General features: G+C 42.3%; 1 protein-coding gene across 1 annotated transcript in view; it reads right to left on the reverse strand.

The window, feature by feature from the left end:
• Positions 1-16,855, reverse strand: part of pcbp4 (poly(rC) binding protein 4) — a 93,089-nt gene that overhangs the window by 20,636 nt on the left and 55,598 nt on the right. Inside the window, exons 5-8 of the mRNA XM_029430822.1 lie at positions 15,315-15,347; positions 5,969-6,085; positions 1,290-1,421; positions 977-1,105 (exon numbers count right to left, since the gene is read on the reverse strand). Of these exons, the coding sequence (XP_029286682.1) occupies positions 977-1,105; positions 1,290-1,421; positions 5,969-6,085; positions 15,315-15,347 (411 nt within the window). The remainder of the gene's footprint in view (positions 1-976; positions 1,106-1,289; positions 1,422-5,968; positions 6,086-15,314; positions 15,348-16,855) is intronic.

The raw sequence follows: 16,855 nt of genomic DNA on the forward strand, positions 1-16,855 counted from the left end.
AGGATTGCATCATGTTTGTGTCTCTGATAGAATAATAATACAAAACTCCTTGAAGTTATGTTTCTTTAACGTCCTGAATAATTAAGTGCAGAACAGAGAGAAGAGCGAAGACACATCCCACACTTGAGATGACGACACGAGAGAATCTCGTTATATATATATATATATATATATATAATAATATATATATATAATAATATAATATTATAATAATATAATATTATAATAATATCATAATAAATATAATATTATAATAATATAATATTATTAATTATATAATATATATATAATATTATATATATATTATATATAATATTATATTATTATAATATTATATTTTTTATATATAATTATATATATATAATACTATATACATATAATATTATGTATATAATATTATATATATATACATAATATTATATATATAAATTATATTATTATATATATTATTATATTATATTACTTTATATATACTCTTATATATATATCTATACCTATCTCCCTATAATTTATTTCTATAACTATTATACTATATATATATATTTCTATTCATATATATCATATTTCATAATATAAATATTGTATATATATATATATAATATTATATATATATTAATATATAATATTTATATTATTATCCCTAATTATCTTATTCTAATATTTATCTCTCTCTCTCATTAACTATATCCTCTTCTTTCTCTCTTATTTATTATCTTATTAATCTCTCTCTATATCCCTACATCTATCCTATTATGTATATATTATATTATTATCATATTATATATATAGATATAAATGTCAGCGTGCATCCAGTAAAGTTTGTTTCCTTGTTGTTATTCTAAGTGTCTGACAACATGATGGAGCAGAACGACACAAACAAGATGCTTGTGTCACACACACACACACACACACACGCACACGCACACACACACACACACACACACACACACACACACACACACACACACACACGTACCTCGAGGATTACGGTGCAGATGAGTTTAACACACTGGATAATGGCGTCCTGGCTCCCCGATATCGTCACCTCTCTCTCTGTGGAGTTAGGGAGGAGGTCACCTGCCACCTGCACCTGGGCACCTGTCGTCTGCACACACACACACACACACACACACACACACACACACACACACAGTTGTAAATGTACTTAGTTACTTTTCTTTTCTTGTAAACATAAAAATATTTCTCCTGTAATCTGTTTCTTGCAATGGAAGTCAGGGGTGAACGAGGGACGCCGGATGTTCAGGACGATGTCATAACAAAAGTCTCACCTCTCGGATCTCTTTGATCTTGGAGCCGCCCTTGCCGATGAGCGAGCCGCACTGGCTGGCCGGGATGACGAGCCGCAGGGTGACGGGAGGCTTACTGGTCACTGTGCCGTTAGCCACCAGAGCTGAGAGATCCTGAGACACAAACATGTGAAGCTTTAAAAACAGTCGGTTTAATAAGTTCACATGAATAAATACTGAGAGCTGCACGTCTGAAGAAGACTTTTAAATGTCTATGAGAAGGTACAGAAGAAGAAGAAGAAGAAGAAGAAGAAGAAGAAGAAGAAGAAGAAGAAGAAGGAGAAGAAAAGGAGGAACATCCTCAGAGCAGGAAGACCTTCAGAAGGTTTTACTTCACTGGGATCAATGGACCGTCAGTAGTTCTTTAATAATCCAGTCATTAGAATCACTTTAAAAACATAAAACAATCTACACTTAATGATATTTATGCATATTTCATGTTCCTCATATTTTCCGTGGACTCTGAACACGTTGTGACGCAGCAGATGTAACTGCTCACGTGCGTCTGTGTCAGAACCTGCTCCCACGTCACAGGTCAGAGTCACAATCACAGCTTCCTGTCTGACACATATTCTAAAAATAGAGTCTAAAATACGTCCACAGCAGCGCTTCACTTCCTGCTTCCTGTCTGAAAACATCAGAACTTTCCCTTTCATTTAAATATCTTGGATTTATTCTCCCAGTGAATCAAAGGCGTCTGAAGTGAGATCCGGTTTTTAATCAGTGTTGAGCTGAAATCCTGCTGTTCCATCGTGCAGGTGCTCCCCTCTCTCACCCCCCCACATCACCTCCCCTCAACTAACACTCTTCCATCTCCTAAACTTCTGCTCTTTTATTGTCATTAGTGAGAGGAGCCTCTCCCATCGTTTTAATTGCGTGCCCTCTTTCCCCTTCAGCAGCTCTTCCTGTCGTCTTTCTTTTATTTCCTAACTTTCTCCCCCGTTCCTCATTACATGCTTAAATCCCTCCCTTTCCTCTCCCCCTCCCTCCCCCTTTAATTAACTCAGGTCATAAATAGCGGCCTAAATCACCTGGTCTTAATGTGATTGCTCCAATAAATTAGGCTGCGTTGGACTGGAGGCGACGCTGCGTCTCAAATGTAAATATCAGCGCCGTCCCGTCTGAGCTGCCCGTCAGAGGAGCGTGAGCTGAATACACGTCTGAAGGAACATCGATTTACATCTCGCACAGAAGCTTTCTTTCCATCCTGTTTTCCTGTGTTCTCGTCACAGTAATTGACAGGCGGGCGCCGTCCCACATGCAGAAACCGCTTGATGACGGAGATGAAGGCTGAGAGATGTTCTCTGAGGGTGGAGATCTCAGTGTGTGTGTGTGGTGTCTGCTGACATTCAGTGTGTGTGTGAGGGTTTGAGAAGAAGAGGAAAGAAGAGAAATGACTCTTTAATCCTCTAATGCTCTTTTAATTTCTCTCCAGTGTCTCCTGCTTCAGTTCTTCCTCCTTTCCTTAACGCATCCCTCACATTTCACAGCTGTTCTCATGTCTTTAGATAAATATCTTCCTTCTGCGACTTCAGAGTCCTTTCATTAGTTCTTCTGCATTTTCCTTCTAAATTCTCTGTTCATTTCTCAAATGTTTCTCATTATTTTTCTTGATTAATATCGTTTGGACTATAAAATGTAAGGGAATATAAATGTCCTGTAAAAGCCCTAAAACTCTGAGTTTCACTGAGTTTCACTGAGTTCACTGAGTTTCACTGAGTTTCACTGAGTTTCTCTGTGTTTCTCTGAGTTTCTCTGAGTTTCACTGAGTTTCACTGAGTTTCTCTGTGTTTCACTGAGTTTCACTGAGTTTCTCTGTGTTTCACTGAGTTTCACTGAGTTTCTCTGTGTTTCACTGAGTTTCTCTGTGTTTCTCTGTGTTTCACTGTTTCACTGTGTTTCACTGTGTTTCACTGTGTTTCTCTGTGTTTCTCTGTTTCTCTGTGTTTCACTGAGTTTCACTGTGTTTCTCTGTGTTTCACTGTGTTTCACTGTGTTTCTCTGTGTTTCACTGTGTTTCACTGTGTTTCACTGTGTTTCTCTGTGTTTCTCTGTGTTTCACTGTTTCTCTGTGTTTCTCTGTGTTTCTCTGTGTTTCTCTGTGTTTCTCTGTGTTTCACTGTGTTTCTCTGTGTTTCTCTGTGTTTCACTGTGTTTCACTGTGTTTCTCTGTGTTTCTCTGTGTTTCTCTGTGTTTCTCTGTGTTTCACTGTGTTTCTCTGTGTTTCACTGTGTTTCTCTGTGTTTCACTGTTTCTCTGTGTTTCTCTGTGTTTCACTGTGTTTCTCTGTGTTTCACTGTGTTTCACTGTTTCACTGTGTTTCTCTGTGTTTCTCTGTGTTTCTCTGTGTTTCTCTGTGTTTCACTGAGTTTCTCTGTGTTTCTCTGAGTTTCACTGAGTTTCACTTTGTTTCACTGAGTTTCACTGTGTTTCTCTGTGTTTCACTGTGTTTCACTGTGTTTCACTGTGTTTCTCTGTGTTTCTCTGTGTTTCACTGTTTCTCTGTGTTTCTCTGTGTTTCTCTGTGTTTCTCTGTGTTTCACTGTGTTTCACTGTGTTTCTCTGTGTTTCTCTGTGTTTCACTGTTTCTCTGTGTTTCTCTGTGTTTCTCTGTGTTTCACTGTGTTTCTCTGTGTTTCTCTGTGTTTCACTGTGTTTCTCTGTGTTTCTCTGTGTTTCTCTGTGTTTCACTGTATTTCACTGTTTCTCTGTGTTTCTCTGTGTTTCACTGTTTCTCTGTGTTTCACTGATTTCACCTTTTGTTTCACTGAGTTTCATCACATCATCACTGTGTTTCGCTGTGTTTCACTTGCTTTCACACTTGAGTTTTCACTTGTGTTTCTCTGTGTTCACTGCGTTCACTGATTGTCCTGTGTTTTTCTCTGTGTTTCACTGTGTTTCTCTTGTTTCACTGAGTTTCATGAGTTTCACTGAGTTTCACTGAGTTTCTCTGTGTTTCACTGAGTTTTCACTGAGTTTCTTCTCTGTGTTTTTCACTGCGTTTCTCTGTGTTTCACACTGAGTTCACTGAGTTTCACTGAGTTTCATCACTGAGTTTCACTGAGTTTCACTGATTTTCTCTGTGTTTCACTGAGTTTCTCTGAGTTTCACTTGCGTTTCCGAAGGATTGTGATGCAGAACCTGCAAGAAGCCTTGAATCAGATTAAATGAAGTTCGTACTGAACAACAGATTGTCTCACCTCACACAGCACGCCCTCTCATGTTGATGCTGAGTCGATATATTGTGCAGCACCTGAACCTAAATCTCTTCCTAACAGAACCGAGTAGTTTGTGTTTAAATTCACAACGTTAACGTGTTTAAAAACTGCGGGCCGTGTGTGACGAATTGAGAATGAGTCGTTATATGAAACACGGAAAGCTTGAAATGTGCAGACATGACACGCACAAAGTCCTTAGAAGTGTGGAGCTGTTTACACGCCTTCACATGGATCACGTCGCTTGTTTTGTCTAAATATATTCCGCTGGATATCAGAGAGAAGCTGTGGAGAATATAAAAGGTAGAGACGAGAGAACTCTTCAGCAGGACAAAGACTTTAAGACGTCTGTCGGTCTCATGGCTGCTGCGGCACTCTTTATTTAATCCTTTGATCACACTTCTTTATAATCTCTCTTCTCATTAACTTCATACAGCACCGACTCTTTCCTCATCTCAGTATCTCTCAGTCTTCCTCATCCTCCCTCTCTTTATCCTCTTCCCTCCATCTCTCTGAGCAGATCATCTTCTCCTCTCTAAATCTTCCTCCCTCCACTCCTCACATTTACGTCCATCTTGTTTTCTTCCATTACGATCACTAAGATTTAAACACCAGCAGGATTTAACGTCTGACAACAAGACGCTCCAATTCTCCAAAACTCTTTTTTAGTGCAATCGGCCGACATGGAGCAAAGTTGATTCTCTTTAAGTAAATCAGAAACAACTCATTAACATCCGTCTTCCCATGGAGACGCTGCAGCTTTTACACCTCCATGTTCAGATGATCAGGTTCTGGTCCTTTGATCTTTATATTTCATTATGAAAGATACTCTGCAGTTATTCGTCAGCTTAATAATTAAAATGAAACACAAAGGAATAAAAGCCGTACATGCAGCGTTTTATTTAAATATCACTAATGCAACAAATATTTAAAAACACATTGTTGTGCAATTTGTCCCAATTGTTTAATCGTCGTCGTCGGGGTTATTACAGACTTCACTGTTGTCTGTTTTTACGGCTGCACATTTCCATCAAATAGAAATATTCTGGATGAATAAAACATCATGTTTCACATTTTAATTAAATAAATGTGTCGTTAAGATTTAAAGTTCCACCTTCTATGAATGTAATGAACTAACATTTCTTTGAGACTCCAGACGTATTTAAATGATGGATTGACAATGAAATTCCACAAAGCTGCAAATAAAGGACAGATGGAGAGACACACTCGTGTGTGTGTGTGTGTGTGTGTGTGTGTGTGTGTGTGTGTGTGTGTGTGTGTGTGTGTGTGAGGTCAGACAACCACATTAGACATATAATAAATGGCTCCCTGGCAGAGAGCAGCCATGTTGCAGAGGAAGTAAAGGTTAGACACTTCACTCTGGGGAACACCACTGGGAGCTCAGAGTTATGTGTGTGTGTGTGTGTGTGTGTGTGTGTGTGTACCTCCTCCAGTTTGAACGTGATCATGGTGAAGGCTCTGAACACGCAGTCTGTCTGCCCCGTGATGGTGATGATCCTCTCTGGACAGGAGCCCTCTGAGATGTTGATCCTCGCGCTGCTCTGTGGGGCCAGAGAGGGAGGATCAAGGGAGCGAGGGGACGGGGGTTGTATTTTGGGGGGAGGGAAAGGGTGAGGTAAGAAAAGGGAGAAGGCAACGGGATGATGCAAGGGATGGGATATGAGGAAAAACATCAGGAAGGAGGGGAGGCAAGTGGGGAGGTGAGTGAGGGAGGGAAGATGGAGGTTAATGGAGGGAGGAGAGGGGGGGGGGGCACAGGAGAGAAGAAACAAATTAGTGGGGGGGAGGGATATGTGGGCCGAGAAAGAGTAGAGGAGGAGAACTGGCCACACGGCTCCCCGCTCCCTAAAGGAGATTCACCTGTGACGCACGAGGAGAGAGGGATTACTGGAAGAGGGAGGAGAGAGGGAGGCAGGCGGGGGGAGAGCGATGACACAAAGTAGAGAGGGGCAGAGCAATGAGACAAAGTAGAGAGGGGGAGAGCAATGAGACGAGGTAGAGAGGGAGAAAGGGGGAGAGCAATGAGACAAGGTAGAGAGGGGGAGAGCAATGAGACAAGGTAGAGAGGGGGAGAGCAATGAGACAAGGTAGAGAGGGGGAAAGGGGGAGAGCAATGAGACAAGGTAGAGAGGGGGAGAGCAATGAGACGAGGTAGAGAGGGGGAAAGGGGGAGAGCAATGAGACAAGGTAGAGAGGGGGAGAGCGATGACACAAAGTAGAGAGGGGGAGAGCAATGAGACAAGGTAGAGAGGGGGAGAGCAATGAGACGAGGTAGAGAGGGAGAAAGGGGGAGAGCAATGAGACAAGGTAGAGAGGGGGAGAGCAATGAGACAAGGTAGAGAGGGGGAGAGCAATGAGACGAGGTAGAGAGGGGGAAAGGGGGAGAGCAATGAGACAAGGTAGAGAGGGGGAGAGCAATGAGACGAGGTAGAGAGGGGGAAAGGGGGAGAGCAATGAGACAAGGTAGAGAGGGGGAGAGCAATGAGACAAGGTAGAGAGGGGGAGTGGGGGAGGAAGCAGGAGCAGAGGAAATGAAAAAGTGGTGAGAATATGGGGGGAGATTAGGGGAGAGAGAGAGATTAAGGTGATTTGGAGGAGGAGGAGGAAGACGGGATTCAAGCCCAGGAAATGAGAGGAGAAAGATTTATTAAAGGAAGAGGAGGAAGAGGAGGAAGAGGAGGAGGAAGGGTCGGAGGAAGAGCAGGACAGGACTGAGGGGAAGGATCAGGAGGAGAGAGACAAGACGGTGCAAATATTTGAGGAGAAGGTGGAGATATAGAGAAGGTGCAGTAATAAACGTACGAGGATGGACGGAGAGGAGGGTGTGTGTTAGAGAAAATCACAGCCTGTTGGGGGGGGGGGGGTCCAGTTCCTTCTGTCTGCCATTCACTCTCCTTATGGAGATTGTTTCTGCATATTAATCCACACAATGCTTCGTTGTCTTCCTGCTGACTTTCTCTAAAACGTCCTGGGATCAAATTAAAAAGCTTATAACCCCGAATAAACATTTCTGAGAATCTGTTGTGAGAGGAATAACAGCATCTTACTGTAAACCTAACCTAACATGTGATCAAACTTCAGGAAAGAGTTCACAAAGTTAGCGGTGCAGCTAAATGAAGCTAGTGCTAACGTTACCTATTCACGTCGCAATCATACCGTTACTCAAATGTCGGGTAGATGAATCATGCTTTGTTCGGGATCATTATTATCCACAACTTCTATAATGTTCGTCGCAGTCAACGTTAGCTTGGCTCGTTAGCACGCTAGCTAGGTATGAAAACATCTGGTTGGTGACTCCTGCTCAATATTCTCTTGCTGTTCCTTTCACACGATTCAGCTTTCAAATCACAAATATTAAAACATGTTTGGGAAACATCCTCGTGTTTGCGTTCAGAAATAAATAAATAAAGTATTTTTATATGGAATATTTAAAACCAACCGGAAGAGAAGCGACAAAAACAAAAACAAGAAAAGAAAAATATATGTGCAGAAATCTAAAGCAGAATAAAACGTTTATATACAATATACAAGATGATACAATATTAAAACCTATAAGAGCGACAAAGAAAGAAAGAAAGAAAGAAAAGAGAGATCCCTCGAGTTTCCTGGATGGTGAAGTGTGTGTGCGTGCGTGTGCGTGCGTGTGTGTGTGTGTGTGTGCGTGTGTGTGTGTGAGTGTGAGTGTGAGTCACTGTCTTGCAGCAATCAGCCTCGTCTGTTTCACTTATAGCTGATCGCTCCATCTCTGCACACAAACTATCCAAAGAACAACATCAAGGGGGTGTGTGTGTGTGTGTGTGTGTGTGTGTGTGTGTGTGTGTGTGTGTGTGTGTCGCTTCCTAAATCTCTCTGATAGTTTTAACTGGGATCAATGGAGCGATAGTATTTCTTTAAAAATCTAAAACATATAATGTGGAAACGTGGAAACAAACAAAAATAAGAGTTAATGAGTTTGTTTCTCACTTCCTGCATGTTAGTGTAAAAATGTTCTTTATTCCTGCTGTGTGTGTGTCCAGCTGATGTGTGTGTGTCCAGCTGATGTGTGTGTGTGTACAATAGTGTATAAGTTATATTTCCAGCCTTACTGTGCATGAGTGTATAAACAATATTAAATTAAAGCGCATTAAATGGGAAATGATCGAACGTTTTTGGCGTAATGTCTTTTCAAAATAAACTCCCAACGTAGGTTTACGACGTTTTTAGGTTTAACAAAACTACACTGACCCCCGTCAGTGTCTGATGAGCTGATGGTGACGGGCTAAAGTCAGGATGTAGGGAGGGAGGTAACTCTGACTCTCAACCCCCAAATGTAATAAGAAAAGCAAAACTAAATCCCTGCAGCAGCCCTTTAAACGTGCACTAATTTGGATCATCTGCTCAAAATGAGAATATTAATATAAGTGTGTCTTTGTCGGACAATCGAAATAGAGAAAAGAGAGAAGCTTTGCTCCTGCAGAAGCATCTTAAAGCTGCTCCTTGTGGTGGAGATGTGCATGAACAGAGTTGCATGTGTCTATTAGTGCTCTGTGTACGAGTTTATCTTCTCTAAACATGTGTGAGTGTGTGTTTATTAGTGAGACTCATTCTCATATCATCCTCTATAGACTGCAGCCTCATTGTTATGAAAATAGAACGAATATGCTCTGAGAGTGTGTGTGTGTGTGTGTGTGTGTGTGTGTGTGTGTTGCACCTTTTGTACAGTGATTGGTAATAAAGCAAAGATGGAGCAATTCTCTCCGTCTCTCTCGCCATTTATTAACTCAATAAAAAGCAGCGTCCGTTGTCTCCTGTGCAATCTGTGTGAGCCTCACGCCTCCTGAGACTACTGAACATAACCGCTGACTCCACTTTAAACTGAGACTAGTCGACGAGTCTAAAAGTAAGAAAGACAGTCACATTTATCACAATTTAATCTATGAGGGAAAATGTTTTGTTTTGCGTGTATTATAAAAGTCATTCGAAATCTTAAATCCCATTTTAAATGTCCGCAATGCGCCTCATGAACCGGTGTGGTGCAATATTAGATGATGTCTAAGAAGAGCTATGTTTTGGTATCACTCATACAATTAGTGTGTAGTGTGCACGTTTGATTCATTGAGCTAGCTGGCGTAGCCACTTAGCACGCTAGGTTGCTACACGGCAACAGCTGACACGGCAACAGCTGACACGGCAACAGCTGACACAGCAGACACAGCAACAGCTGACACGGCAACAGCTCACAAGGCAACAGCTAACACGGCAACCGGCAACAGGGCAACAGCTGACACAGCAGACACAGCAACAGCTGACACGGCAACAGCTCACAAGGCAACAGCTAACACGGCAACCGGCAACAGCTGACACGGCAACAGCTGACACGGCCACAGCTGACACGGCAACAGCTGACACGGCAACAGCTGACACGGCAACAGCGGACACGGCAACAGCTGACACGGCAACAGCTGACACGGCAACAGCTGACACGGCAACCGGCAACAGCTGACACGGCCACAGCTGACATGGCAACAGCTGACACGGCAACAGCGGACACGGCCACAGCTGACACAGCAACAGCGGACACGGCAACAGCTGACACGGCAACAGCTGACACGCAACAGCTGACACAGCACATGTCAGTCAATGTATAAACTATATGAATACAATAATAATAACATGTTTAACTGACTGGTGTTTCTGCTGCCGACTAGCGAGGTTAGCAGCGCTCATCCCTACGATATATACATAGTATGTATATATGTATATATATATATATTCATATATCCATCCAACGTAACTTATGTTTCAAGGGAAACGTATTATTCTTGCAGTTTTAAACACGTAGTTAACGCTACTTTGTTAGTTTTAAGGAAAAGATTACGGTTTGTGTTAAATCACGTACTTTTGTTACACAACTTCAGTTACGTACGTTTAATATAAATAAATGTGCCCCCATGTCCTCCCGTCTGCACCGACTTAGATTAGAAACAGATGATGCGTCAAAAACAAACGTGTGAGAGAAAACACAACCCACTCACTGACGGAACACAGTGTAGTTGTAGGGAATGATCCATATCCATCATCTTTACTTCCCTTCATGCTTCCCTCTCACCCATCTATCTTAGACCCCCCCGCTCATTACCTCCCCCCTCCCTCCCTTTTACCCTTTTATCTAATCAGCCTCATTATCATTAATGTATCGATACGAGTCATTTCAACTTCTCATCATCTCACTGTCTTACAATCCCTCCACCGCCCCTCCCCCTCGTCTCCTGGTCCTCCTACCCTAATGAGTGAGATGTGCAGCAGCACGCTGTCTTGCTGTTGCAGCGGGGGGCCTGTTGTCTCCATTACTCTTAATTTAGAGCGGAGGAAGGATGGACAGCCACGTCAGTCAACTGGATTACTCTGCTCTGTTCTGCTTTATTAGGGAGTCATGCTACCAGGTTGTGTGTGTGTGTGTGTGTGTGTGTGTGTGTGTGTGTGTGTGTGTGTGTGTGTGTGTGTGTGTGTGTGTGTGTGTGTGAGGAGAGACCACGCATGCATGTCTAGGTAGAGTACGTGTGTGTTTGTGTGTGTAAAGCTATTATGAAGAGCTACAACCTGACATCAATGCTTTTATTGACTGGATGAACAGGGACATCTTACATGCAGTATCTTCTCGTTGTGAGAAAGTGTGTGCGTGTGTGTGTGTGTGTGTGCGTGTCCATGTTGTGATTGTGAGCCAAAAGCCTCTTCAGAACCCTGGCATTGTGTGGAAAATATAGCCTTGAAACATTGGATTTCAGTTCATTAGGGAAAGTGAACGGTGGTGTGTGTGTGTGTGTGTGTGTGTGTGTGTGTGTGTGTGTGTGTGTGTGTGTGTGAGTGTTTGATCCGTCAGTTTGCATACACAATGAGTGAGGCAGCAGGACGGGGAATAAAGAAGAGTAATGAGAGGAAGACGTAGCTTATAAATCCAGTCTCTCTGTATATCCAGTGTTGTGTTTTGTCCTTGAGAGGAAAATATCCATTTAAATATTCATGTTCTTGCTCTGCGAGTTACTCTGTCAGTCAGAGGAGCCGCAGCAAAGACAATCTGTTTTCTTTTCATCTCTGTCAGTCTCGCTGCTCTATAAATCTCTCTACAGAGGTGATGTCTCGGTTGTAGAAATGTAACGACAACCGGTTTCTCTACAGCGCCGGTAGCACCTTCAAGGCTCCGACTAACAGCGCCCCGGCACCGGCAGGAAGTGTATGACGCAGTAAACTCACTGTTGACGCACCCTGCTTCCCCCGATGATGCTACATTGTGAACAACAAATCTGTGTTAGAATCTGCAGGAAAGCTAGCTAACTTTAGGTGTTAGCAGCCGGTGGAGCGAGTTCCATTATGTGTTCAAGTTCTATTTGGTAAAAACGAATATTGTGCGAAGGTGATAACGTTATCATGATGTGTTCAAATGTAGTCCTGTAAAATGTAGTTTTTGGCAAGAAACTTCTTTTCACTGAAATATAAAATAGATATTAGAGGGAATTATGACCCTTTTAACTTCCTGATAAGCACCAGCATGCACACGGTATCCAACGGGTATCGTGGAATTTTACCGGTATTAATATCCACTATTACATTTATGTTATCATGACATTCCTACTTGGTTAGTTTTTCATTTTTTTAATAAAGTGATTATTGTTTAATGAGGTTTTAGTTCGTCTGCAGTGTCTTTGATGTTGTGTTTGATTTAGTTTCACTTTTAGTTTTAGTGTGTTGAAGGGCTGAACGCTTCATTAGGAACAGACAAAGTACGACTTTTATTGTGAAAGGTAAGAAAGGAAACAGTGAAGCTGGTGATAAATTGATAGCATTAAAGAGTTCTTGGTTCAGACTATGAGTTAATATTTTATTACCTTCATAAGCGATTTGAGAAACAACTGGAGGAGAAAAGAAAGTTTGTTGAATCCATGAAAGTAGAATTCAGATTGTTCTGGGTGAAAGGTTAGTTTATATTCTGTGATGATGACAATAATGGACAGATATTATATATTACATTACATTACAGGTCATTTAGCAGACGCTCTTATCCAGAGCGACTTACATTGAACTAAGTACAGGGACAGTCTCCCTGGAGCAACTCAGGGTTAAGCACCTTGCTCAGGGGTACAACATATATATGATGCTTTAACTTCTCTAAAGGTTTTTGACCTGACAAGCAGAAGATGGATTTAAAGTAATAATAGTAGACATAGTGACATAAATGTACGATAATAAAATGTGTTTGGTCGGCTTTGCACCCTAAAAATGTACTAATATATTTAATATGGCATATTAAAATATCATTTTAATAATAGCCCATCTTTGTTTTTGTTGATCAGTTTTTCCTCCACATCTTTTACGTTTACACTAAACTTCCTTCACGTTTCACAAGTTATCTTAAGATCCCCTAGACAGATGAATGAAACATAACTCTCTGTTTCCCGTCGCTGCCTGGAGCCGGGACTCATGTGCAGTCATCGTCTAACTATTTCCTCTGAGGACACACTTTTCCCAAACAATTTCTCCCTGCAGAATGCATTTGAGGGTTATTATTTAGCATTTTTGCAGACAAGCAGGGAACTGAATTTAGTAAATTTAGGCTCATTAAAACACAGTGGAGTATTGTTTTCTCGTTGAAACACCGGAAAGTGTTCTGTGACCTATTTTGAGCTCCATTACGAAGTTAACGAAAGCTTCATTTAATCCTTTCTCGCATATTTTACTCCGCTACGCTGACACAGAGGCTTTTATTTTGGCGGGTGTTGCAGGGAGAGCTTTTGCAACATGACAATAAGAATTTGGTGACATAACACCTCATCCTTGTTTTTATGTGAAGCAAACATTTTTACAATAGATGCACACACATCCGTGCTCACACACATTCCTCCATCACTCTCCGACTTTGTCTGCTCGTCAGGTGTCACAAATTATAATGAGCGAAATGAGTGAAAGAAGAATTAGCAAACAACATGAGAGGATTGAAGCAAGTGTTCATTTGAGTGTTCACTTTTATAGAAATCAGTTTTAATCAAATATTCGTGAGCAGAAGCAGCTTTGTTCTCTCTGATCGTTCAGAGGCTGTTGAGTATTCTGGGTTTGAGAGGAGAAGTAAATGTCTGATAACACAGTTACATTTATTCATCGACAGCCGACTTTAATGTAACGTTTCTGCATTAAAAGTTCTAAAAACTTCAGTCCTGTGCTGTATATGTAGTGAGACAGAGACATGTGTAATGTTCCTGAAGGTAACGTTTCCTCTCTCTCCTGTCATGGTGTCATCAGTCCTGTGTTGTATATGTAGTGAGACAGAGACATGTGTAATGTCCCTGAAGGTAACGTTTCCTCTCTCTCTCTCCTGTCATGGTGTCATCAGTCCTGTGTTGTATATGTAGTGAGACAGAGACATGTGTAATGTTCCTGAAGGTAACGTTTCCTCTCTCTCCTGTTATGGTGTCATCAGTCCTGTGTTGTATATGTAGTGAGACAGAGACATGTGTAATGTCCCTGAAGGTAACGTTTCCTCTCTCTCCTGTCATGGTGTCATCAGTCCTGTGTTGTATATGTAGTGAGACAGAGACATGTGTAATGTTCCTGAAGGTAACGTTTCCTCTCTCTCCTGTTATGGTGTCATCAGTCCTGTGTTGTATATGTAGTGAGACAGAGACATGTGTAATGTCCCTGAAGGTAACGTTTCCTCTCTCTCTCTCCTGTCATGGTGTCATTAGTCCTGTGTTGTATATGTAGTGAGACAGAGACATGTGTAATGTTCCTGAAGGTAACGTTTCCTCTCTCTCCTGTCATGGTGTCATCAGTCCTGTGTTGTATATGTAGTGAGACAGAGACATGTGTAATGTCCCTGAAGGTAACGTTTCCTCTCTCTTATGTCCGAAGGAGTGTCGGAACGCATGAGAGTATGTTTGTGATGCGAGTATCAACCAATGGGATGACGGGGTTGTGTTTAACTGGAATGTGCCACCATTTAGCTTTTTTCTTATATAATAATAACATTATGCATTAATCCCTTTTGCACATCTGCATCCAGGGGCCCAACTTAGTTAGTTAGTCATATCGTATACGCACTTCATGTTATAGATCTCGTTTATGTCCCGTTTTTCGTTGTGAAAAAGTGTTTTCTTTGACGAAATGGAGTCTGACTTCCTGCTTTGTGAGTAATTCCTTCATTAAAAACCCTGTTTCTGTTTCTCTAGCTCTCTTCTTCTTCTCTGTTTTTGTCTCCTGCAGCTCTACCTCATCTCACTCTTTGTCTCTCTCTCTCTATTTGCATCTGTTTCCTCACAAAGATATGAACGCAGGACAGATGATCCGTAGGGAAGCTTCACACTCACAGCCGAGTCGTGTTCCTCTCTGCTGACAGCTAAAGATGTAGACGTCACATCCCAGCAGCCGGCCAAACATACAAAACACACCTTCAGATAGTGAACGTTTAAAAATAGGTGCGTGTGGCGGGAGTCTACATGCAGCGGTTTCTACTCTCCTGACTTCTTGTGTTGTTGAAATGTGAAGATCCTGATGAAAGCAACTTTAATGTGGAGAAATATGCACTTACAGAATATATATAATCATGGATGCAGATGACTTCAAATAAACGTTGCACGTGCATCCTGTTCACTGTGGATCTGCACGGTATACACACTGTAATTAGCTGCATGCATATGAGCTGCTTTTGAAGGCTTGTCATGGATTAATCGGAGATAAGAGATGGAAATGAAAGAATATGCAGAATGTGTGTGTGTGTGTGTGTGTGTGGGGGGGGGATCTTACCTCTTCTCGTATTCTCTTCACCGTTTCTCCTTTCTGTGGAAAGACGAGAAGCACAAAGTGTTTTATTAAAGTAAATACAGATGTATGTTAGTGGAACACTCTTTCTGTAAATGGTTCCCTGCAGGAAACTTCACAACAATAACACAATATGTTGTTTTTGAAAATGCAGCGGCATTGTATTGACAAGAACAAGGAAACGGGATCATATTACTCCTGTATTAGCTGCTCTGCACTGGCTCCCGGTAAAATACAGAATAAAATTCAAAATCGTACTCCTGACTTACAAAGCAGTTAATGGTCAGACTCCAGCATATCTTAAATATCTCATAGTACCTTATAAACCAACTAGAGCATTACGCTCCCAGACTGCAATGTTACTTGTAGTTCCTAGAGTCTCTAAGAGTACAATGGGAGCCAGAGCCTTCAGCTATCAAGCTCCTCTCCAGTGGAACCAGCTTCCAGTTTGTGTTCGGGAGGCAGACACACTCTCTATATTTAAGAGTAGGCTCAAGACTTTCATTTTTGATAAAGCTTATAGTTAGAGCTGGCTAAGGCTTGCCTTGGATCAGCCCCTAGTTATGCTGCTATAGGCTTAGACTGCCGGGGGACACCTCCCTGCTCTCGTCTAAGGACAGAGGGTCTAAGGACAGAGGGTCTAAGGACAAAGGGTCTAAGGACAGAGGGTCTAAGGACAGTGGGTCTGAGGACAGAGGATCTAAGGACAGAGGTTCTGAGGACAGAGGGTGTAAGGACAACAGAGGGTCTGAGGACAGAGGGTCTGAGGACAGAGGGTCTAAGGACAGAGGGTTTAAGGACAGAAGGTCTGAGGACAGAGGGTCTAAGGACAGAGGGTCTGAGGACAGAGGGTCTAAGGACAGAGGGTTTAAGGAAGGACAGAGGGTCTGAGGACAGAGGGTCTGGATACAGAGGGTCTAATGACAGAGGGTGTAAGGACAGAGGGTCTAAGGACAGAGGGTCTAAAGACAGAGGGTCTGAGGACAGAGGGTGTAAGGACAGAGGGTATAAGGACAGAAGGTATAAGGACAGAGGGTATATGGACAGAGGGAGTAAGGACAGAGGGTCTGAGGACAGAGGGTCTAAGGACAGAGGGTGTAAGGACAGAGGGTATAAGGACAGAGGATCTAAGGACAGAGGGTATAATGACTGAGGGTGTAAGGACAGAGGGTCTGAGGAAAGAGGGTCTAAGGTCAGAGGGTCTAAGGACAGAGGGTTTAAGGACAGAGGGTCTGAAGACAGAGGGGCTAAGTACAGAGGGTCTGAGGACAGAGGGTCTGAGGACAGAGGGTATAAGGACAGAGGGTCTAAGGACAGAGGGTATAAGGACAGAGGGTGTAAGGACAGAGGGTCTGAGGACAGAAGGTCTAAGGACAGAGGGTCTGAGGACAGAGGGTCTAAGGACAGAGGGTATAAGGACAGAGGATGTAAGGACAGAGGGTCTGAGGAAAGAGGGTTTGAGGACAGAGGGTCTAAGGACAGAGGGTCTGAGGACAGAGGGTATAAGGACAGAGGGTCTAAGGACA

The sequence above is a fragment of the Cottoperca gobio genome, chromosome 5 (genome assembly GCF_900634415.1).
Source record: "Cottoperca gobio chromosome 5, fCotGob3.1, whole genome shotgun sequence".
NCBI classification, from domain to species: domain Eukaryota; kingdom Metazoa; phylum Chordata; class Actinopteri; order Perciformes; family Bovichtidae; genus Cottoperca; species Cottoperca gobio.